Genomic DNA, 19,046 nt, shown 5'->3' on the forward strand with positions numbered 1-19,046 from the left:
CAATTAACTGTGATAAATGGTTAAAAATCACATATATCATGTTGTTTACATGGACAGAAAGTCACATGTAATTATCACATTTGTGCTCTTCATCCTTCACATTTTCTAAGAATATAACAGAATACAACCAGCTGACAGCCGGTTAAAGTCGAGTCCCCTCGAGTTGTGCTCGTAATGTCTCTGAGCAACTGCAGTCAGTCCACGTTTGCTCGACTAACATTATCTGAGGGTTTTGGTGCCCTCTGATTCATATTATACTAAGAATATTTTAATGTATTCAATTAAATGTCAATATTTGGTATCTCTATCGATATAAAATCGCAACATAAAATATCGCAATACTTTGCCGTATTGTTCTCTGTTTGGGCTCAGGTATAATAGACTGCAGCGCATGCAGTGGAGGCTTGTACCCAACAAGCAATATTATCGGAGCATCGATGCGTCAGCACTTGAAGTTTGAAGCAACGAGCAAAAACATGTTCGGCTTAAATTCAGCTACTCAAACATGCATAACCTAAAATGCTTTTAAACATATTCCAGCAGTGAGGCTGATGTGTACAGGTTCATGTACGTGCAGGACAAAGATTTCCATTCAGACTTGGATGATAAGTCATTTGATAAATGAAGCCCTCCGGATTTTGCACAGGAACAGTGGAAACTGGTTTATCCTGTGGCCAATGCCAGCTGTATCCTCTCCATGTACTTTCTGGCATCTAGAGAGTCTGGTGCAAGTCCCATGATGGAAATTGTTGGCTAAAAGTGTGTGTGTGTGTGTGTGTGTGTTTGTATTTGTGCATTCATCTACAGGGCGGACCAGGCTCTCAGTACTCTTGCCATGAGGAAGTTCTGTGAAGATAAGGTGTCCTCGTCTCTCCAGCCGTCCCAAAACAGGTAGAGGCCACGGGATGATCTGAGTGGAAAATGAGAGGGTGTGGGGGTGGGGAGAAGTGGTGAGTGTGGGTTTCCCACGTCATACTAAAGTTATTAAATGCATCATCCTTCCATCCTCTAGGGGAAAGAAATATATTTTAGGATTCTGGATTGGATTTATAGCTCAACAAATAATATAATGAATCAGAGCTCCATATCATTTAGCTGCCTCAGCTTCTGGCTCCCTGTCAGAGTTTTGGGCATTTAAATAGAACAACACAGCTATTGTCAATCTTGTTAGTAATAATCATGCTTTTCCTAGTATGAAAATGATTTTAAAAGGTGAAATGAAAGAAAGATTGAGCTTGTAAATTGAATAAAAAAGTGAATTTGGCTCCTTAGATGGAATATAATCCTTTCCCTTTGACAGAATAGTAAGTACGCTTACCCCAGACACTTTAAAGGGGACCTCATTTGTTTTTCCTTATTTTCTGCCAAATATCTAATTTTACAGTATTGGATGTTAATAATAATTCCATCCCCAAATACTCAAATAATCCTGTATAAAATGAATCCCTGTGAGCAAAGATCTCAGGGTTCAGATTGCCCTGAATACTGGCTTCTACTGATGCGATGAGCTGACACTTTTACACGGTTATCTGCAGCATGCACAGAGCACCCGACTACCAAGCACCAGGTGCAGCTCTTCAGGAAGCTTACGTTTAGAAGAAAGTGGAATTTGAAGGCGGGTGTTTTTTAAAAATACAGGAGCTAAAAGGGGATATTTCACTGAGAGGGAGAATCCATGGGTTTCAGGAAGGTCCAACCAGCATAAGACATAGAAGTGTGAATCATTTAGAGCTAATCTACCAAAACTCTACATATATGTCCCCTTTAATAAAATGTTAATACTTCAGGAAAGAGTTTAGCATTTTCTGACTTATCTTTATGTGTATATAACATGTATTTCTGTATGCTTACAAAAAGAAACTAGAGCCAGAAGTTGTGTAGGGTGCAATCCGCTTTAAACAGAGGGAACATTTCATACTTCTAGGCAAGGCAAGGCAAATTTATTTGTATAGCACAATTCAACAACAAGGTGATTCAAAGTGCTTTACAGAGACATTAGAAACAAAAACAAATAAAAAAGCATGATTTAAAATTGATTAAAACAAGCAAACAAACAAACTAACTAAACACACACATTTCACACCTGTTCGCGCGATCTGAACCCTTATCGTAAGGGGAGATACCAGTCCTTCTGTGGACGAGCTACTTTCTATTTTAAATTCCCTGAATTTAAAATACTCTCTAGACCCAGTCTAGACCCAGCTGGGGAGCTACCCAGAGCTCTAAACCCACTTAACAAACAAACAAACAAACAAAACAGTATATAAAATCAAAACAGATATAAATCAAACAAACAGTATATAAAATCAAAACAGATAAAATCAGAAATAGATAAGATCAGTAGTTAGTGTAAGTTTTGAAATTTAAGCTTAAAAGTGTGGATTTGGTGCTTTATTCAAATGCAGCTGAGAATAGGTGAGTCTTCAACCTGGATTTAAATAAACTGAGTGTTTCAGCTGATCTGAGGCTTTCTGGGAGTTTGTTCCAGATATAAGGAGCATAAAAGCTGAATGCAGCTTCTCCGTGTCTGGTTCTGACTCTGGGAACTGATAAAACACCGGATCCAGATGACCTGAAGGATCTGGAAGGTTCATACTGGGTCAGGAGGTCACTGATGTATTTTGGTCCTAAACCATTCAGAGCTTCTAATCAACAAACTGTCCATATACATGCTGTAACTGGATTTAAGGTGGTTTTCTGATGTTGTGCTGTCTTACTTCAGAAAATGAAAAATGCATCACTCCCAGTCATTTTTACCTTCAATTATATAAACAGATTCAATTTGAGGTCAGCACTGTACCATAATAATTTTATTTTGTCTGCAAAATTCTTATTGAATTAGTTTCCTTTCATATTTGTCACCTGGTTGCCCGCTTCTTTTGGAGAACTGCTGAGTTGAGCTCTTTGCCTGCTGAGTGTGCAGCTTCACACATAGATACTTTTAAAAGAAACTCACGTCTTACGACGATTAAAGGCCAACACAGAGCTCAAGGAAATGACAACTGATTCAGGAATATCGAATCACTTCCAGCTGTGTTGGAGACAAGAAGACAGATGGGAAATGGAAACGTGGAGTCCACACAGCCGGCGTTAGATATTTCTTGCTGCTTTCTTACCTGGCTCTCCGCTGTTGGGGGCTGTCTGACAGCAGCATGGCTCAGCGGCTGTTTTACATTTATCATTTGTCCTCAGAGGTGGTAAATGTAATTTTCCATGATAAGAACTTCTCATAATCCCTCTTTATATTCCAGGTATATATATTACTTTGGAGGCCTTCTGTCTGGGGCGATCAAGATGAACAGCAGCCCTCTCTTCCTTCATCAAGTACTCATCCCGTCGCTCCCCAACTTCCAGGGGGAAGGAGGTGTGTTTCCTGACCTTTTGGCCAAATCACTGAATAAAAAATGTATTTCTGCCTGTTCTTAACCCCAAATCTCTCTCTCATGCTCAGTGTGGAATTTTGATTCTGCATTTTGAAGCTTCAGTTTTAACAGTTTGAGCATTACTGTCTATTTAGATAAAAAAAGGCATGCGCTTGAAAAGGTGTCAACTGAGCAAACGTAGTCGAGAGGTCCAGTTCAGCAAAGCCTAACATCAAAGCCAAAACAAAATCCAACTGGATTATTATAAAATACTAAATGTATATTTGTTTAGCTGAAGAGATCCGAATCGTTGCTGTAGTTGTGTTCATTTTATGGTCGAAGTCAGGCATTGGGGATGGCCTCAAGTGGCCATTGGAGGAACTGCAGTTCACCCCTCAGGGTGTACCCCGCCTCAGCTGCGCTTTTCTCACTTGCTAAAATACAAGTGAGAAAAGTGTAAACAGACTTGAGGTATCTAATCTCCTGTCTGATTATCTCCAGTCCGTCCTCACTCTGCTTCCTTACGCAGATAAAATGCACATGCGGCGCCATGTTTTTCTTGGCTAGGTGCTGGGACAGTGTTATTGAATGCAGATGACATGCACGGTCACATACAGCCTCTACCCACACACGTTAATCTGATGATCGAGTCCACAAGGAGTCAGCGCATTCCTGTCTTCGTGCTGATAGTGCGTGCCATGTCTAAAATCTCTCTCTCCTCTTTCCAGGTTACTACCCTTTCTTGAAAATCTACCAGTCCATGCAGTTGGTCTACACTTCAGGCATATAGTGAGTCTATCTTTCTGTCGTGAGGCCAACTGATAGCCCGGATAAGCTGAATGTATTTGTTTGCTCTGGGATGTTTTCTTTCATGCGCTGAAGTTTCAGCATCATCACAGAGTAATTAAAGAGACGGGAGTAAAGGGATGCGTTTCTTCTCCTTTACTCCGCCTCCTATCGTGTTTTCATTTTTACCTCAAGGCTTTTTCCAGGTTTAAAAGTGTTGAGAGAACATGGTCACAGATTGTGGTAGTATAAAACAAGTGTAAACAATCGATCTTTCACACTCCTTACACCCCCATGTACACCCCCATGCTTTCCGTGGATACGTAACAGGCTCGTTTGTGTACCCTTTATTGTCCACAGTGACCTTCAAGGCACTGGAGGCAGAAGACTGTGTGTGACCATTGAACCAGCACTGCTGCTAAAGGGTGACATCATGGTGAGTCATATGGGAAGGAAATGACAACCAGAAGCCCCCAGTTATGGGTGGGGGTGGAATTATGACTAAATGACTTAATTTATGCTCAACAAACATGAAACAACTGTGGTAAAATCTCTAAAATATACATTTTGGTCTGGAAAAGTTTCTTTTCCCTTTGTTAACACGGAGTCATAATTTGTTTTGTGTGCTCCGCCATTTCCAAAGTTGTAGGTGTCACTCATGTGGAACACAAATCCCTTTATTTACTGCGCCAAGCTGTCATTATCCCACATGCACTTTATTCTGCAGCTCTTTTTCCTCACTCTCTGCTGCCCTCTGCAGGTCAAGTGCTACCACAGGCGAGCTCAAAGTGCTGACAGAGACACCGTGTTCAGGCTGCAGTTCCACACCTGCACCATCCACGGATCCCAGCTGTGGTTTGGCAAAGGGGAGCTGGACGAAGCGTGTACTGGTGCGTCACTCTGGACCACTCTGGGAAATTCGTTGGCAGTGTTAATTTAATGATTAGCATTTAAATACAGCACTCTGATTATAGTTCTAAGAAGGTTACCATAACAACTCAGAGGAACCTGTTTCAAAACCCTGATTATGACAGCTACGTGTAGTATGTGCAGTTCAGTAAAAGTGCATGCACTTTAAAATTTAAGCTAATTAAAGCAAAATGACAATTCAGGAATTTTCATTTTTAGAAAAAAGAAAATAAAAGATGTTGTTTATCTGGACTATGCAGCCTATTCTGCCACAAAACTAGCTGCACATGAAAATGAAGCTTACTTTTCTTTGCTTTGTGCTCAAAGAAAGACATTTTGCTGTAGCTGCATGCCTGTTTTTCAGTTCAGTGACTTTACAGTCCACATTATTAAAATTTAGGTGGCATATTTTAAAATGATTGATTCAAGAATGAAGATGTTAAATAGAAATCGTGACAAATGGATCCACAGATTTCTGTACAGTCAGTTCTGCTTGGCTTCACTTGACTGAATTTGATCAGGATCACATTTCTTTGGTGTTTTGTGTTTGGTAGCTTCTAAGCTTGCAGGTTCCCCTGCACACTGTGTAGAGCACCGCATGATGGGTCAAAGTTTGAGAAACTGAAGTGATAAGTAGAAAATTTGCAGGTATTATATTATATTGATAATAGCAAAAGAGCCAGTAATATGCAGTGTCAGCTGAGAGCCCAAAAATCACTGTTATCCAATATGTACATCCAGCCTTTTCGCTTGCACACAGACATTTCTGTGCATTTTGATGATGTTATGTACTGTAGATGATGACATTTACACGGATTTCAGTTTTATGTTGAGAAACGTTATTCTAAAAAAGTCCCATAGTTTGTGCTTTTCAGATTGTTGAACCACTTCGAGCTTTACTTTTGAGAAACTGCCTCTCTAAGAAGCTCTTGTTATACCCATTCATGTTACTGTCATGTTGCCAGTTAACCTAATTAGTTGCTAAGAGTTCCTCCAGGTGTGTTTTATGCTATGTTTTATGAGTTTATGAGATTTCAGCATCCCAGCTTTTTGGAATTAGCTTAGTATAAAAATAATCTCACTTTAAACATTCAGAAACAAATGATAAAGCTCCCTACATGCCAGATTTTGCTTGTGTGGATACTTTGAAATTGTCACTCTGGCACGACTTGTTAGTGGTGGTTGGATAATCACCACTTACAACTAACTGACATAATAGCAGCTCTTTGAATTGGCATTGTGGGAATATATTCACAGCGGTTTGGCTTCTTAATGTCATGGTTAAATAAATCCCACAATAGTAGTAGCTTAATCCACATTGAGGACATAATAGCAGCTTGCTGGAGGAGAGGGTAGTGAGCGTGAGCTGTACATCGCCAAATATCCCACAGAGAGATTGAATCATATCTAATAAGTGCTTATCTGCTGCTTAAGCCCATAATGAATATGCTCATTACTTCATTTCCTCGTCGTTTTTTTCCCCTGAAATGACAGAATATGCGTGGAAGCATGTTCTTAAAGCTCTGTGGCAGTCGATCCGTTACACATGAACACATGACTGTGGGTAAATACAACTCCAAACACATCTGTGAAACGCATTAGTGTATTTGATATCCTGAAGCAGCAATTTGTTTCCTTCAGATATACTCTACATGTCTCAAAAGCACCAGTATGCTTTCATGAATCTGGATCTCATGTGGAGATTACGCCGATATTTCAATTCAATTCAATTTTATTTATATAGCGCCAAATCACAACAAAAGTCACCTCAAGGCGCTTCATAGATACAGAGAAAAACCCAACAATCATATGACCCCCTATGAGCAAGCACTTTGGCGACAGTGGGAAGGAAAAACTCCCTTTTAACAGGAAGAAACCTCCGGCAGAACCAGGCTCAGGGAGGGGCGGGGCCATCTGCTGCGACCGGTTGGGGTGAGAGAAGGAAGACAGGATAAAAGACATGCTGTGGAAGAGAGACAGAGACTAATAACAGATATGATTCAATGCAGAGAGGTCTGTTAATACATAGTGAGTGAGAAAGGTGACTGGAAAGGAAAAACTCAATGCATCATGTATATTTGTAGACTGTGGGTATATTTCTTAAGCTAGGAACAAAAATATTTATCCTGATCGCGGAGAATATCCTTTTTCCTTCTCCCCAGATGAGCGTTTCCCATCTGATGCCACAGTGGAGTTTGTCTTCTCCTCCGGACCAGAGCGGATCAAAGGTTAGTTCACAGTTTCTTCTGGGGGGGATAATAATAAATAATCAAGCCTCCCACAGTCCAAAGACATACAGTTGGTGGGGTTAAGTTAACTGGTGATTCTAAATTGCCCGTAGGTGTGACTGTGAGTATGAATGGTTGTTTGTTTGTTAGCCCTGTGCTGGGATAGGCTCCTACAAAAAGGAAAAAAATGTTTTGATTATATTTTGAGGAACAGAACTACACAGTAATATATGTCTTCTCAGGCCGTGAATACCACAAGAATGATCCGGCTGTCACAGTGGACTACAACACCGCTGACCCCGTGGTTCGCTGGGATTCCTATGAAAATTTTAACCAGCGATACCAGGATAGCCTGGAAGGTAACCGATGTCTTCATAGTCGTCATGGTGGAGCGGTAGAAGCCTTTACCAGCATCACTCATGGTGCTAGCCATTATTAAGACAGAGTTCAAGTATACTTAAGTCTACTAAAGCTCCAACAGTAGCTGATGTTTATTGTGAGATTAAAAACTAAGTTTATCTATCATTGCGTCGTAGATATTGCCCACACCAGAGGTCCTCTGGATGGTAGCCTCTACGCTCAGATAAAGAAGCGGCGAGGTCCAGGCTCTGGTTCTCTCACCTCAGCCAACGGCAGCATCGCAGGGGGAGTAGCTGCAGAAGACAGGCCCGATCACCGCATCACCCAAGGCTCTGACTCCGGCCTTTCAGCACATTCCCTCCATTTGAACCAGTCTTCTATCCATCCAGACCATCAGGAGGAGTCCAATCGTCCACCGCCGCCCACCAGACAGGAAAGGGAGGAGCTCGAACGTCTTCTCGGCGGCATCGAGGGAAGCCGAGATGGAGAGCGAGAGACCGCCATTTTGGATGATGGAGATTCTATTCAGTCTGAGAGAACGGGTACGCTGAGGCTCAGTCGGTCTTGTTCCTGCCGGGATGGTTACCGGTCGCAGCGCTGTGCAGAGCCAGGATGCGACCGCACCCTTCTCATGCCTAATGGCTACTGCCTCGATCGGGCTCCAGGGACCAACGGCCATCACGGGGCTCCTCCTTCAGCTAGCCCCAACCCCGCTGCTCCACCATCACACATGGATCTGTGCCAACACTATAGCCCCCACTCCCACCAGTCCCTCCCACCTCCAGATCTGGTGTGGGACCGTCAGAGTGGCTCGCCACACTACCTGCACCGCTCCTGCTCAGAGGCTCCGTCATCGCGTCATACCTGTCCTTACCCATCAGCAGACCTTACCCCTCATGCTCACAACCACCCTCATCACCACCCTATGTCTGCCCCAGGTCGCCTTTGCTATCGGGAAGATGAGTACGCACCCTATCACCACCCTCCTCCGCCTCACAGCCACCACCATCCCCACCAGCACCAGAAACCAGCCACCAGCCCTACTTACCATGACATCATGCTAATGGATGGTCTGCCGCCCTCTGGCTGTCCCTGCAGAGACTGCAGCATGAGGAGAGAGGACTCGGCGGCCTATCACACACTCAGGATGGAGCGTGGCGACAGCTTCCATTGGGACAGAGAGGTGGAGCTTCATCAGAGGGAGGTGGGGCTTAGGAGAACGAGGGAGGAGTTACCCAGGGGGTCAGAGCTCCACTGGGAGAGGGACCCAGGGCTGAGACGAGGCAGAGAACTGTCCCTTCACTGGGAGCGAGACAGGGAGGCGGAGCTGCAGTGGGAGAGGGACAGACAGGCTGAATATTGGCACAGGAGAGCCACCGTAGCCTCCTATGGCCCACAGGGCCAAGATCTTCTAGCCTTTACCTTTGACCCCTTGCCATCAGGTCACCCAGCTTATCCAGAGGCATCGAGGTCCCACGCTCATTCCCACCTGGACATGAAGTACAGCAGCAGCAGCAGCGGTTACCAGACACCACGTCAGGTGTGCCCCTGCTCACCTTACCAACCCTCGCCATCTGAGAGCAGGGGCTACGCTTCAGGCTACCAGTCCGAGTCCACATCCCCGCTGCCTCCTGCTTCCGCTGTGATGGGCCACTGCGGTCATAGCAGCGGACCAGCAGAGCATAACCACAACCACCATCATCACCATCCAGACTCACAGCAGTCATACAGCTCTGACTCACACACTGGTGAGTCACATTAAAACAAAAACACTCAGTAATGTAGGAATAATGAGGAACAGCATGCACTGAAAATTTGGTTTTAACTTGATACATGCCTTAAGCACAGACTGGGTTTTTACAGGGAACTTGCATAAGAATCAGCTGGGAACATATTAACTAAGTAACAGCTGATGCTGTTTACTGAGGTCATTTTTCGTAAAAATGCTTCATTGTTTCCATCCTCTGTCAGATGGCCTCCGTAGTTCTGGTGAAAGCGTGGGCTGGAGGGATCACATTACCCATGGTTCTTTTAAGAGGGTGCACAGAAACGGCCATGCCGCGTGTTCCACACCATCCGACATGTCTGGATCGCCCACTCCCGTTCACACCAGCAGTCCTCTACGCACACAGGAAAGGTATTCCACTCCTACCCAACCTTGGTAGTGTCGGATGGGCTGTTTCTCACAACCGTAGTGGAAATAAATATGTAGCTATGACAGTGAATCATAAATAATGTTAGTCTAATTAGAACACCATAGTCAAAAGCTTATTTCTTTCTATTGGAATTTATATTTGGTGGCATGGCTCATGGGGAAAGTATGATGAAGACACAGCACAGAACAGAGCGGTCAGACGCCATGAAGGAGCGGGGGTGCCAGCTAACATGCAGCTTGTTTTGGGATCACTCGCTAATATCCTGGAGTCTTTACTGTAAAATCTCAAATGAACTGTTACTGTACATTTTAAAACTTTAATTCTGATCAGAGCACAAGCCAGACCGATGCGTAGGAGTCCGATTACACAACCCCAGTTCCCAAACAGTCTGGAATGAATGCCAGGATTTGCAGTCTCATACACTCAAATTTTATTCACAATAAGACACATAATAAACTGTTTAAAAATAAAAAAGTACAATTTTAAGAAAAATATTAGTAACATGTTTACCGCTGTGTAGCACTCCCTATTCTTTTAACAACAGTTTACACAGCATTAGTCCTGCTTTCACATCTGGAAAGGTGCTATCACTTTAAAGGTATATACACATTTTAGAGCAGCTTATCCTCCAATTTAGATCAAATCTTTTTCAGGTAAGGCTTTGGATATTTCAGCAGGACAGTGCTAAACCACATACTACGACTTTGGGTCAGCTTCTGTTGTTTAACCTCCTAAGACCCAAACTCTTTCATGGCATGCATTTTTAATATCTCTTTGCTATTTGGGGTGATGGGACCTGATGAATGTAAAAACAAAGAATTACTTTGTTGTTGTTGTTTTTACCTGATTTTTGTTTCTAAGAAAAAGAGATCCACATATGAAGACATTCACTTTAAATTTTGATAGAACAATGGCAGTGGCAGTGCTGCTACTACTGCACATTCACCCAGTGTATATACTATATGTTTGTATATATATATATATATATATATATATATATATATATATATAATGTTCTTCCTCTACACCCCCCTCCCAATTTGTGCACATGTCAAGGAGCGTGTCAGGTTACATTTCACTGTGTGTTATACTTGTATAACTATGCATGTGACAAATAATAAAGAACCTAGAACCTTGAACCTTGAACCTTGTATAATGTCCTGGTAAGTGGATATCAGGCCCTTGTAGAGCAAAATGTAGTATTTTGGTCTAGACAACCCAAAATGTGATGTTCACATATGGGGACACCAGGTCCTAGGAGGTTAAATGTGGGGTAAAAATAACAGTAAACGTGACAGTCAACACACAAAGGTTCAGATAGTTCTCATAGTGGATGTTTGAGGTTTACTTTGTCATGCTCCAAAAAGAAAAAACACATTTCAGTGTCCTACATACTGAACTGGATGGAAACAAAGTAATCACCCTGACGCCTAGTATCAATTTATTACCAATACCAGTGTATCGATCTGCCCAACTCTAATTTACAGACTGTTGTTGAAAGAAAAGGGGATTTTCTTCTGTTCAAGCATTTCACGCAGGGTGCCCATGTTGGGGGCTTTGGGTTTGTATTTGTTCTTGATTAATTTACATATACAGTATATCGCTCAGGTGTTTTTAATATATGAGAGTTCACTCTGATATTACAGTGAAGAAATTGCTAGTCTTTAATAATAATAATACTCACATGTGTCCATTTTAGCCCCAGTCCAGGAAGGAGAGAGTATGATATTCGAACCACAGACATCATCAGTGACTACGAGGCTCCCCAGCCTCACGAGGGCCACTGTCACACTAACGTCATCCAGGAATCACCAGAAAGGCAAAGAAGCAGCACAGAGCGCCTGGAGCCACACACCAAAGAAGCACGGTCACACACAGCCTCACCGAAACAAACAGAATCCACCAATCAGTGCCCTGCACCAACAAACCTGTCGCCAGCTGCTCCTCAACAGCAGCACTGTAGCTCAGATATGTCCTCAGCTCGTGATTCTGTGACACCAACCACCACAAACCAAGCACACTGCCAGACACCTTCTTCCCCTGTCCATACCTCGCCTATATCAGATGCACACCCTCATCCCGCTGGCCCGCTGCAGACCTTTTCTCCTGCAGGAGCTGGTGGTCCACCATCTGAAATGTCACAGCCTCAGAGCCACACCCAAGCTACCAGCTCTGTGGGACCATCTGTAGCACTGGTTAATGGATCCTCTCCGACCAGGGAGTCTCACGCAGAGGTTCCTAAACACACCAGCACCACCAACCCAACATCTTCTCCTGCACCATCATCCCCACAGCCTGGGCCCAGCAGCATGGACGGCTCCCCTGTGTCTGATGCACCAGTTCCCGGATTCGCCACCTTGGGTAGAAGGTTGATGCTGAGTGGGTCCGACCCCCACAACCACCTAAACCACACGCACGGGCCCCCACATCACAACTACCAAGCCAGCACGGAGCACAGTGCAGCTGTGGACACCAACAAGAGGCCCTGCTACTCTCCTCAAACCCCACAATCCTATTCGAGCTACACCACAATCTCCATCCCTCTTCCTCACCCTCAACCCCCCTTGCCAGAGAAGCGCCATTTGCCCGGACATTCGGGTTCACCTAGCAATGGGGTAAAGCCAGCTGTGGGTCACGTGCCTGCCTCCATTGCTCCTCAGCATCAGCACCACGTCACGTTTTCGCCCACGGTGGGGGAAATTGCACCCCCTGCTGACCAAAATGACCAAGTAGAGGCAGAAACTGCAAACAGGGTCAGTGTGAAGTTTGTCCAGGATAGTTCCAAGTTTTGGTATAAGCCCAGCATCTCTAGAGAGCAAGGTAAGCTCTTTAGTTCATACTTGTTTCTTTTTCTTCAAAAGCCTACATAAGTAAATTTCCTAAATTATCACTGTGCTTGGGCACAGCAATCGCAGCACTGAAGGAGAGGGAGCCCGGCACTTTCCTAATCAGGGATAGTAACTCGTTCCAGGGAGCCTATGGGCTGGCTCTGAAGGTGGTTACACCTCCTCCCAATGTCAGCAACCACAGCAACAAAGGTGAAAAATGATTGCCTCCATCACATAGATGTCTCATTTTGACAGATTTGTCCCTCTGCTCTGTTTTTGTTCCTTTATAACTTTTTATGAATCTGCTTTTACAGTGAGCGACCCTCTGGAGCAGCTGGTGAGACATTTTCTGATTGAAACTAGTCCTCGAGGAGTGAAGATTAAAGGCTGTCAGAACGAGCCCTACTTTGGTACGTTTCATTCCATCTATTTCCAGTTAGAAATGGGCATTCCTGTGCACCTTGCTGTCTCAGATCTATTAATGATTTCCTCTGTTTTTTCACAGGGAGTCTGTCTGCACTCGTTTACCAGCACTCCATCACACCCATCTCTTTGCCCTGTGCTCTTAAAATCCTTGAGAAGGGTAATGGAATATTTGAAGGCCACACAGGCCTTCAAATAAATAAATCATGTGTTTCAAGGTATTTTGTAATCTATCAGATATAATTCATGGTTTATCTGTCTGTTGTCAGATCTCATAGGAGAGGTGCAGGAGGTTCAACCAGTCAGTAACATCAGCACAGCTGCTGACCTGCTGAAGCAGGGAGCCGGTAAGTTCTCTCTTTCTCTATTCCTGAAACACACTGTGTTATGTATTCATGTATGAACAGTTAAGTGCAAAGGAAGACTCTTAAAGTTTAAATCGTATTTTTTAGATTACAAAATAAGTACCAAATTGGTACTTTTTTTCTTTCCTATAACATCACATTTTTTAGTTTTCAGTTTCTAAAACCTTTGCACAGGTCAAATAATAGGAAACTGATGCAATACTGGACATAAAGCCTGGCTGAGAAATGATGTAACATGCAAGTAATAGATGCACCAGAGAAAATGCAAGCACTTCTGTCCGGTTTGAAAAAAGAGGAAGCCAAAGAGGAAGTGCCAAACAGTCGACCAGTAACTAACGGCTGTTGAAGAAAATTCGACTTGATCATTGTTCCTCAATAAGAATGCTCTACATGCTGCTGAATCATCATATTACTCAAACTGTACACAAACTATTCAAGCCCACAGAAACTACTTCTCATCTCGCCTCCATGACACAGTGTGCAGTATTCCAGAATTTATTCTCCAGTAATATTTCCAACACTGTAACATCTCAACTCCAGCCCTGCTTAGTTAATAACAGCCTCTGAGCTGAGTACTGAAACAGCTCTTAAACGACCTCCTCATATCTGATGCTGGCCTTCTCAGCATCCTCCTTTACCTCAGAGATGCTTTTGACACCACATCGTGTCGTCTTCTGTTAGAACGACTGGCTAACACTGGATTTAGTGACGCAGCCCTTCAGTGGTTTACAGTTTGTTCAAGGCTAGACTGTTCACTCTCCATCAGCCTGAGTCACACAGGGATCAGTGCTGGGACCCCTGCTATTTATAACTCATCCTCTCAGAAATATCTTACATCACTTTGGTATACAGTTTCATTTTTATGCAGATGACACACAACTGTATTGGTCTATAAAACCCAGAACTTGTCTTCCCCTTACTATCCTCACCTCCTGCCTACAGGGCATCACCACTAGGATGATGGTTCAAATTCAGTGGCAATAAAAGTGACATTACCACCCATTTTCATCCAGCGTTGGGTCCCCATTCCTCAATGGATCCAAAAGAAGATTTTGCTTCTCATTTTCAAATGTCTCAGTGACTTGGCACTGCCATACCTTTCAGACCTCCTTCATCCTTACACTCCTTCTGCTCAGCTTCAGCTGCTCTTCTCACTGCTCCTCGCTTCAGATTTAAGACCACGGGTGTCAGAGCCTTTAACTGTGCTGCACCTCATCTTTGGAACTGATTCACAACAAAACCTTCGTTTTCTCATTAGCATATTGGCTATAATCATCTTCTTTTGTATGTTTTACAATCATATTATTCCTGGATTTAATTCTTTTCTTCTTCTTTTTTAAATTGCTGTTCCTTGAATGGACACTTGAGTGTGCTTCCAAAAGTCTGCCATGTTAAAATGCCCGACTTTACTCCAGAAACGAGCAGGCGGTGATGGCTGTGAAGCTAAGGGACAGGTTTCAAAATGCATTTCCATAAACCAGTGATATCACGATGTCTTCTATACGTCCATTGTTTGTATACAGTCTGTGGTCAACACGCTGACCTCTCTGTCCTTCTTCCCTCAGCCTGTAACGTCCTCTATCTGAACTCTGTGGAAACAGAGTCCCTGACGGGCCCCCAGGCCATTGCCAAGGCAACAGATGCCACATTGGGTCGTAGCCCGCGTCCTGCTGCCACAGTCGTCCAGTTCAAAGTGACATCACAGGGTATCACGCTGACCGACAACCAGCGCAGGTAAGAGATTCCCCCCTGGATTCTTATTTTTAGAAAACTATTTACATTAATTTTGGCACTTCTTTACACGTCTGTCTTCTTCCAGAGTTTTCTTCAGGAGACATTACGCAGTGAACAGTGTGACCTTCAGCAGCATCGATCCAAAGGACAGGAGGTGGGAAACTCAGAAGAAAAAGACATCTTTGTGTCTTGTAGCCTTAGTTAGTACCGTCGCTAATGAACAGATAGCAGGAACTCACTGCATCATGATCATTCATTGCATTCGTTGCCTTGAGTCCTCGCGTGAGTCTGTACCCGTGTGGGGCTAATGAATGTGCGTGAGCGTCCACGAGAGACGCGAGCATGCGGACTGCGGCCGAGGCTGCGGATGCATCAGCTTGTTTGGCAGCTCTGCCTGTGTGAATGTGCACGCCTGAGTCTTCTGTCTCTCTCTCTTTGTCTGTCTCTTGGATTTAGGTGGACTAACTCAGACAACACAACTGTTAAGTAAGTGCTCTGTTTGTGTTTTAAAGGCTAACAGGAAGTATAGACGTGTGTATGCCGCTGCATGGCATCAAACTGTGTGTGCATCTTGGCAAAATTTATCCTGCAAACTTTTGATGATTTAATTAGTAAATTATAAGTCCTACATGATCACGCCACACGTTACACTAATTGTTTCATGGTAGTTTTACACAGTAGGCTGTCACAAACTCAAGAGTCCTTGTGTGATTGCCTTTGCTTCTCTTTTTGTTGTCTCTTCCTTTTTTCACATCCTCTCTTTTTTTCTCCACCCTTCCCATCTCAGGGTGTTTGGTTTTGTCGCTAAGAAGCCCGGCAGCACGGCAGAGAACGTCTGCCACTTATTTGCTGAGTTGGACCCCGACCAACCTGCTTCTGCCATCGTCAACTTCATCAACAAGGTCATGCTGTCTCAGCGCCGATAGAGGGAGACAAAGAGAGGAAAACACTCTGAGAAAGAGGCATGGGCAACATATACAGTCACTCTGCCAAGGCCGTTACTGTTCATTTATGACTAGGGATGGGTATTGATAAGATTTTCACGATTCCGATTCCATTTTCGATTCTGTTTAACGATTCGATTCTTTATCGATTCTCTTATCGATTCTTTTTAAAAAAGGAGAACACTAAGGTCGATTAGCTTAGAACTTTGTTTTATATCTTCTCTTTGAACAAGGTAGAAATTTAGGAGTAACGTGGCCTTACAAACCCAACAGTGAGATCTTAAGAGATCCAGCCTACGGCTCTTCAATGGGGTGTCACAGGGTCCCCAGGAAAAAAAATGTAAATGCAAAATAATAAAATAAATATTCTTCTGTAGCAATAACAAAGTATAACATAAATTATTCTGTAGCAATTACACAAGAATATCCAGTAATGTCCCTGCCTACAATTAAACACATTCACTTACCGAAAATCTGGGGCATCTGCTGTGGCAAATGGGTTCAAGCCTTTTACCACAAACTTAGATGAATGTCACCGAGCAGTGACTATCCTGGCCTGAAAGGAGACGCTACCGGTAGACTGCAGCGAGAACTGCCAGCATCTGAGCCAGACTCTGTCTGTCTCTCTCATCATAGTCAACTAAATGCACAGTAATGGCAGGTTTTGTAATAAGGCAGATCGCGCTAACATAATATGCACTGTTAGTTGATTATTTACCTGCCGCATTAACGGGAGAGGACGTGCAAACGTTACCGCTGCTGCTGGGTTGAGATTCACGAGTCCGGAGCGGAATTAAAAACACGACATTCATTTAAGGTCATCGCGTGTTTTGTGAGCAAATGCTTTTGCATATTCGTAGTGTTTCCTCCCTTAAATGAAATAACTACTTTGCAAGTATTGCAAGTTGCCCTGTTGTCATCCGTTCTCGTAAAGTATAACCAAACTTTTGAGCGTTTGAGCCGCTTAGGCGCCATGTTTCCTGCCGGGTAAATGACGCTCCGCGACGTGGTGACGTCATTCGGGGCGACTGGAATCGATAAGGGAATCGTTTGCAAAAATGGCAAACAATTCCAAGGAATTGAAACAGTGGGAACCGGTTCTCAACAAGAACCGGGTTACAATACCCATCCCTATTTATGACTCTGTGCCTTTGTGATGAGGAATGTTGTTGAGTGTTTAAAGCCAACTTAAAATCAGTGTGAGATCCCTTCTGGTTGTTTATTTGTTTCTTTTACAAGCCATGATGTACAGTGTCACAACTCCAAGTTTGAGGAGGCTTCAGAGGAAATGGCTTTCCAACAAAGCAAACGAGCATCTACCAAGGGCTGCTATCACGAAGCAAGCTACCTTTAGGTTTGCACTATCACAAAGTCGGCTTACTTTTACCTGTCTTAGGTTTTTTGTAGCTACAAGTGGCCTATTTGACCTACACAGAAGCAGCCAAAACAGGGCTCCAGAGTCCAGAGGCCCTGGGTCACATTTGTCTTTTGTATCCCATATATGGACCTTGAGGTGAGAGGACTAGTGTTGTGAAGCCTCATTTAGACAATACTTGGATAAGAGGACAGAGGATACTCCACGTCCATAGGCTTATTACTTCTCAGTCATAAGACTGAGCCCAGAAAAGTATGCCCTGCTTTATCACCTGTTTCACTCTAAATAGTACCGTAATTTACAAAATGAAAATTATTGCAGGAGAGCTAAAATTTCCAACTGATATCACAAACCTGTAAGGGAATTTCAATTCTGTTTCATTTATATAGCACCAAATCACAACAGCAGTCACCTCAAGGCGCGTTATATGGTAAAGAGCCTACAATAATTCAGAGGAAACCCAACAATCAAACCAACCCTGTGAGGCAGCAACTTGGCAACAGTGGGAAGGAAAAATTCACTTTTAACAGGAAGAAACCTCCGGCAGAACCAGGTTCAGAGAGGGGCAGCCGTCTGCTGCGACCAGTTGGGGGTGATAGGACAAAAGAAACTCTGTTGAACGTTCACTGAGCTCTTGAATCAAGGCAGAGGAAGGGTCGGTTTCTCTAAGAGTTGTATATTTGAATCTGATGTTCGCCCCCTACTGGCCATGAGAGAGAATACAAGTTTAAAGTCCATCTGGATTGTCCAAGTCCTCTTTTTTTAATACAATCTATGGTACCTCGGTTTCATTAAGGAGCATTAATAGGTTCTCAAGGCTTTCATAAGAGCATCTTATTCCATTGTACTAATCAAATTATTTGTTTTATGTTAGGGGAGGTCTCACTGTTTCCTTTATGTTGCCATGAAGTCCTCCATGGTTGAATACCATCTAAAGACTTTTTTTTGCCATTTAGCCTTGATAATTGCAGAAATACACATGGATACAAACCATTTTATAACTGGCTTGTAATTGGCCTCTCCTTTCCTGCTCTATGATGAATAGACGGGAAACCAGATTTAGCTGAGCTGGCTGATAATGAGCTTCATGACTGTGGGTATCCAGGCTCACTGAACCCTGTCAGAATGTCTTTGTTGGTCCAGGCCCGTTTTAATGGTTAAGCAGAGCTTTTATGACCTCAGTCCTGCCAGTTTCCAGTAAACCAGTGACAGCGCTGAAGTGCTGCAAACGGCTTTGTGGTAGCAGTTACAAAGACGATGCGTGCTTGCACCAGTATAGGCTGTAAAGGCTTAAGGAAGGTCACCATTCAAATATAATGATTTCCTTTAAAAATGACTGGTGTTCATATTTTGTACTGATACAAAACCATGTATTTTTTTCTTTGTTAAACCATGACCAAAGCCCTGATGATGTAATTTACTCTCTGTATCTTTGAGATGTTCAGGTGTTCACATGTATGTACAGCACATTTACAGTCACGCCTGCCTTCAGTAGCTCGTTTATCAGTGTAACACTTTTAATCAGAAATCGACAATCGTGGGTTTTTGTTTTTCGTTTTGTTTTCCACTCATACAC

The 19,046-nt window shown here is 43.4% G+C and overlaps 1 protein-coding gene across 5 annotated transcripts in view; it reads left to right on the plus strand.

Annotated features, from left to right (window-relative positions):
- Positions 1–16,251, plus strand: part of tns2a (tensin 2a) — a 66,416-nt gene extending 50,165 nt beyond the window's left edge. For 4 of the 5 annotated variants that reach the window (XM_040013883.1, XM_040013885.1, XM_040013886.1 and 1 more), the window contains 18 exons: positions 808–891; positions 3,252–3,364; positions 4,091–4,151; positions 4,509–4,584; positions 4,909–5,038; positions 7,220–7,285; positions 7,528–7,644; positions 7,822–9,393; positions 9,617–9,782; positions 11,501–12,621; positions 12,708–12,839; positions 12,944–13,039; positions 13,135–13,212; positions 13,322–13,399; positions 14,983–15,151; positions 15,237–15,305; positions 15,608–15,637; positions 15,939–16,251. In XM_040013883.1, coding sequence (XP_039869817.1) covers positions 808–891; positions 3,252–3,364; positions 4,091–4,151; positions 4,509–4,584; positions 4,909–5,038; positions 7,220–7,285; positions 7,528–7,644; positions 7,822–9,393; positions 9,617–9,782; positions 11,501–12,621; positions 12,708–12,839; positions 12,944–13,039; positions 13,135–13,212; positions 13,322–13,399; positions 14,983–15,151; positions 15,237–15,305; positions 15,608–15,637; positions 15,939–16,077 — 4,297 coding nt within the window. In that variant the 3' untranslated portion in view covers positions 16,078–16,251. The remainder of the gene's footprint in view (positions 1–807; positions 892–3,251; positions 3,365–4,090; positions 4,152–4,508; positions 4,585–4,908; positions 5,039–7,219; positions 7,286–7,527; positions 7,645–7,821; positions 9,394–9,616; positions 9,783–11,500; positions 12,622–12,707; positions 12,840–12,943; positions 13,040–13,134; positions 13,213–13,321; positions 13,400–14,982; positions 15,152–15,236; positions 15,306–15,607; positions 15,638–15,938) is intronic. The other variant, XM_040013884.1, reaches the window with a different exon arrangement.
- Positions 16,252–19,046: the final 2,795 nt, after the last annotated feature.

This window comes from Simochromis diagramma, unplaced genomic scaffold, assembly GCF_900408965.1.
Source record: "Simochromis diagramma unplaced genomic scaffold, fSimDia1.1 OVJJ01000705.1, whole genome shotgun sequence".
Lineage (NCBI taxonomy): Eukaryota > Metazoa > Chordata > Actinopteri > Cichliformes > Cichlidae > Simochromis > Simochromis diagramma.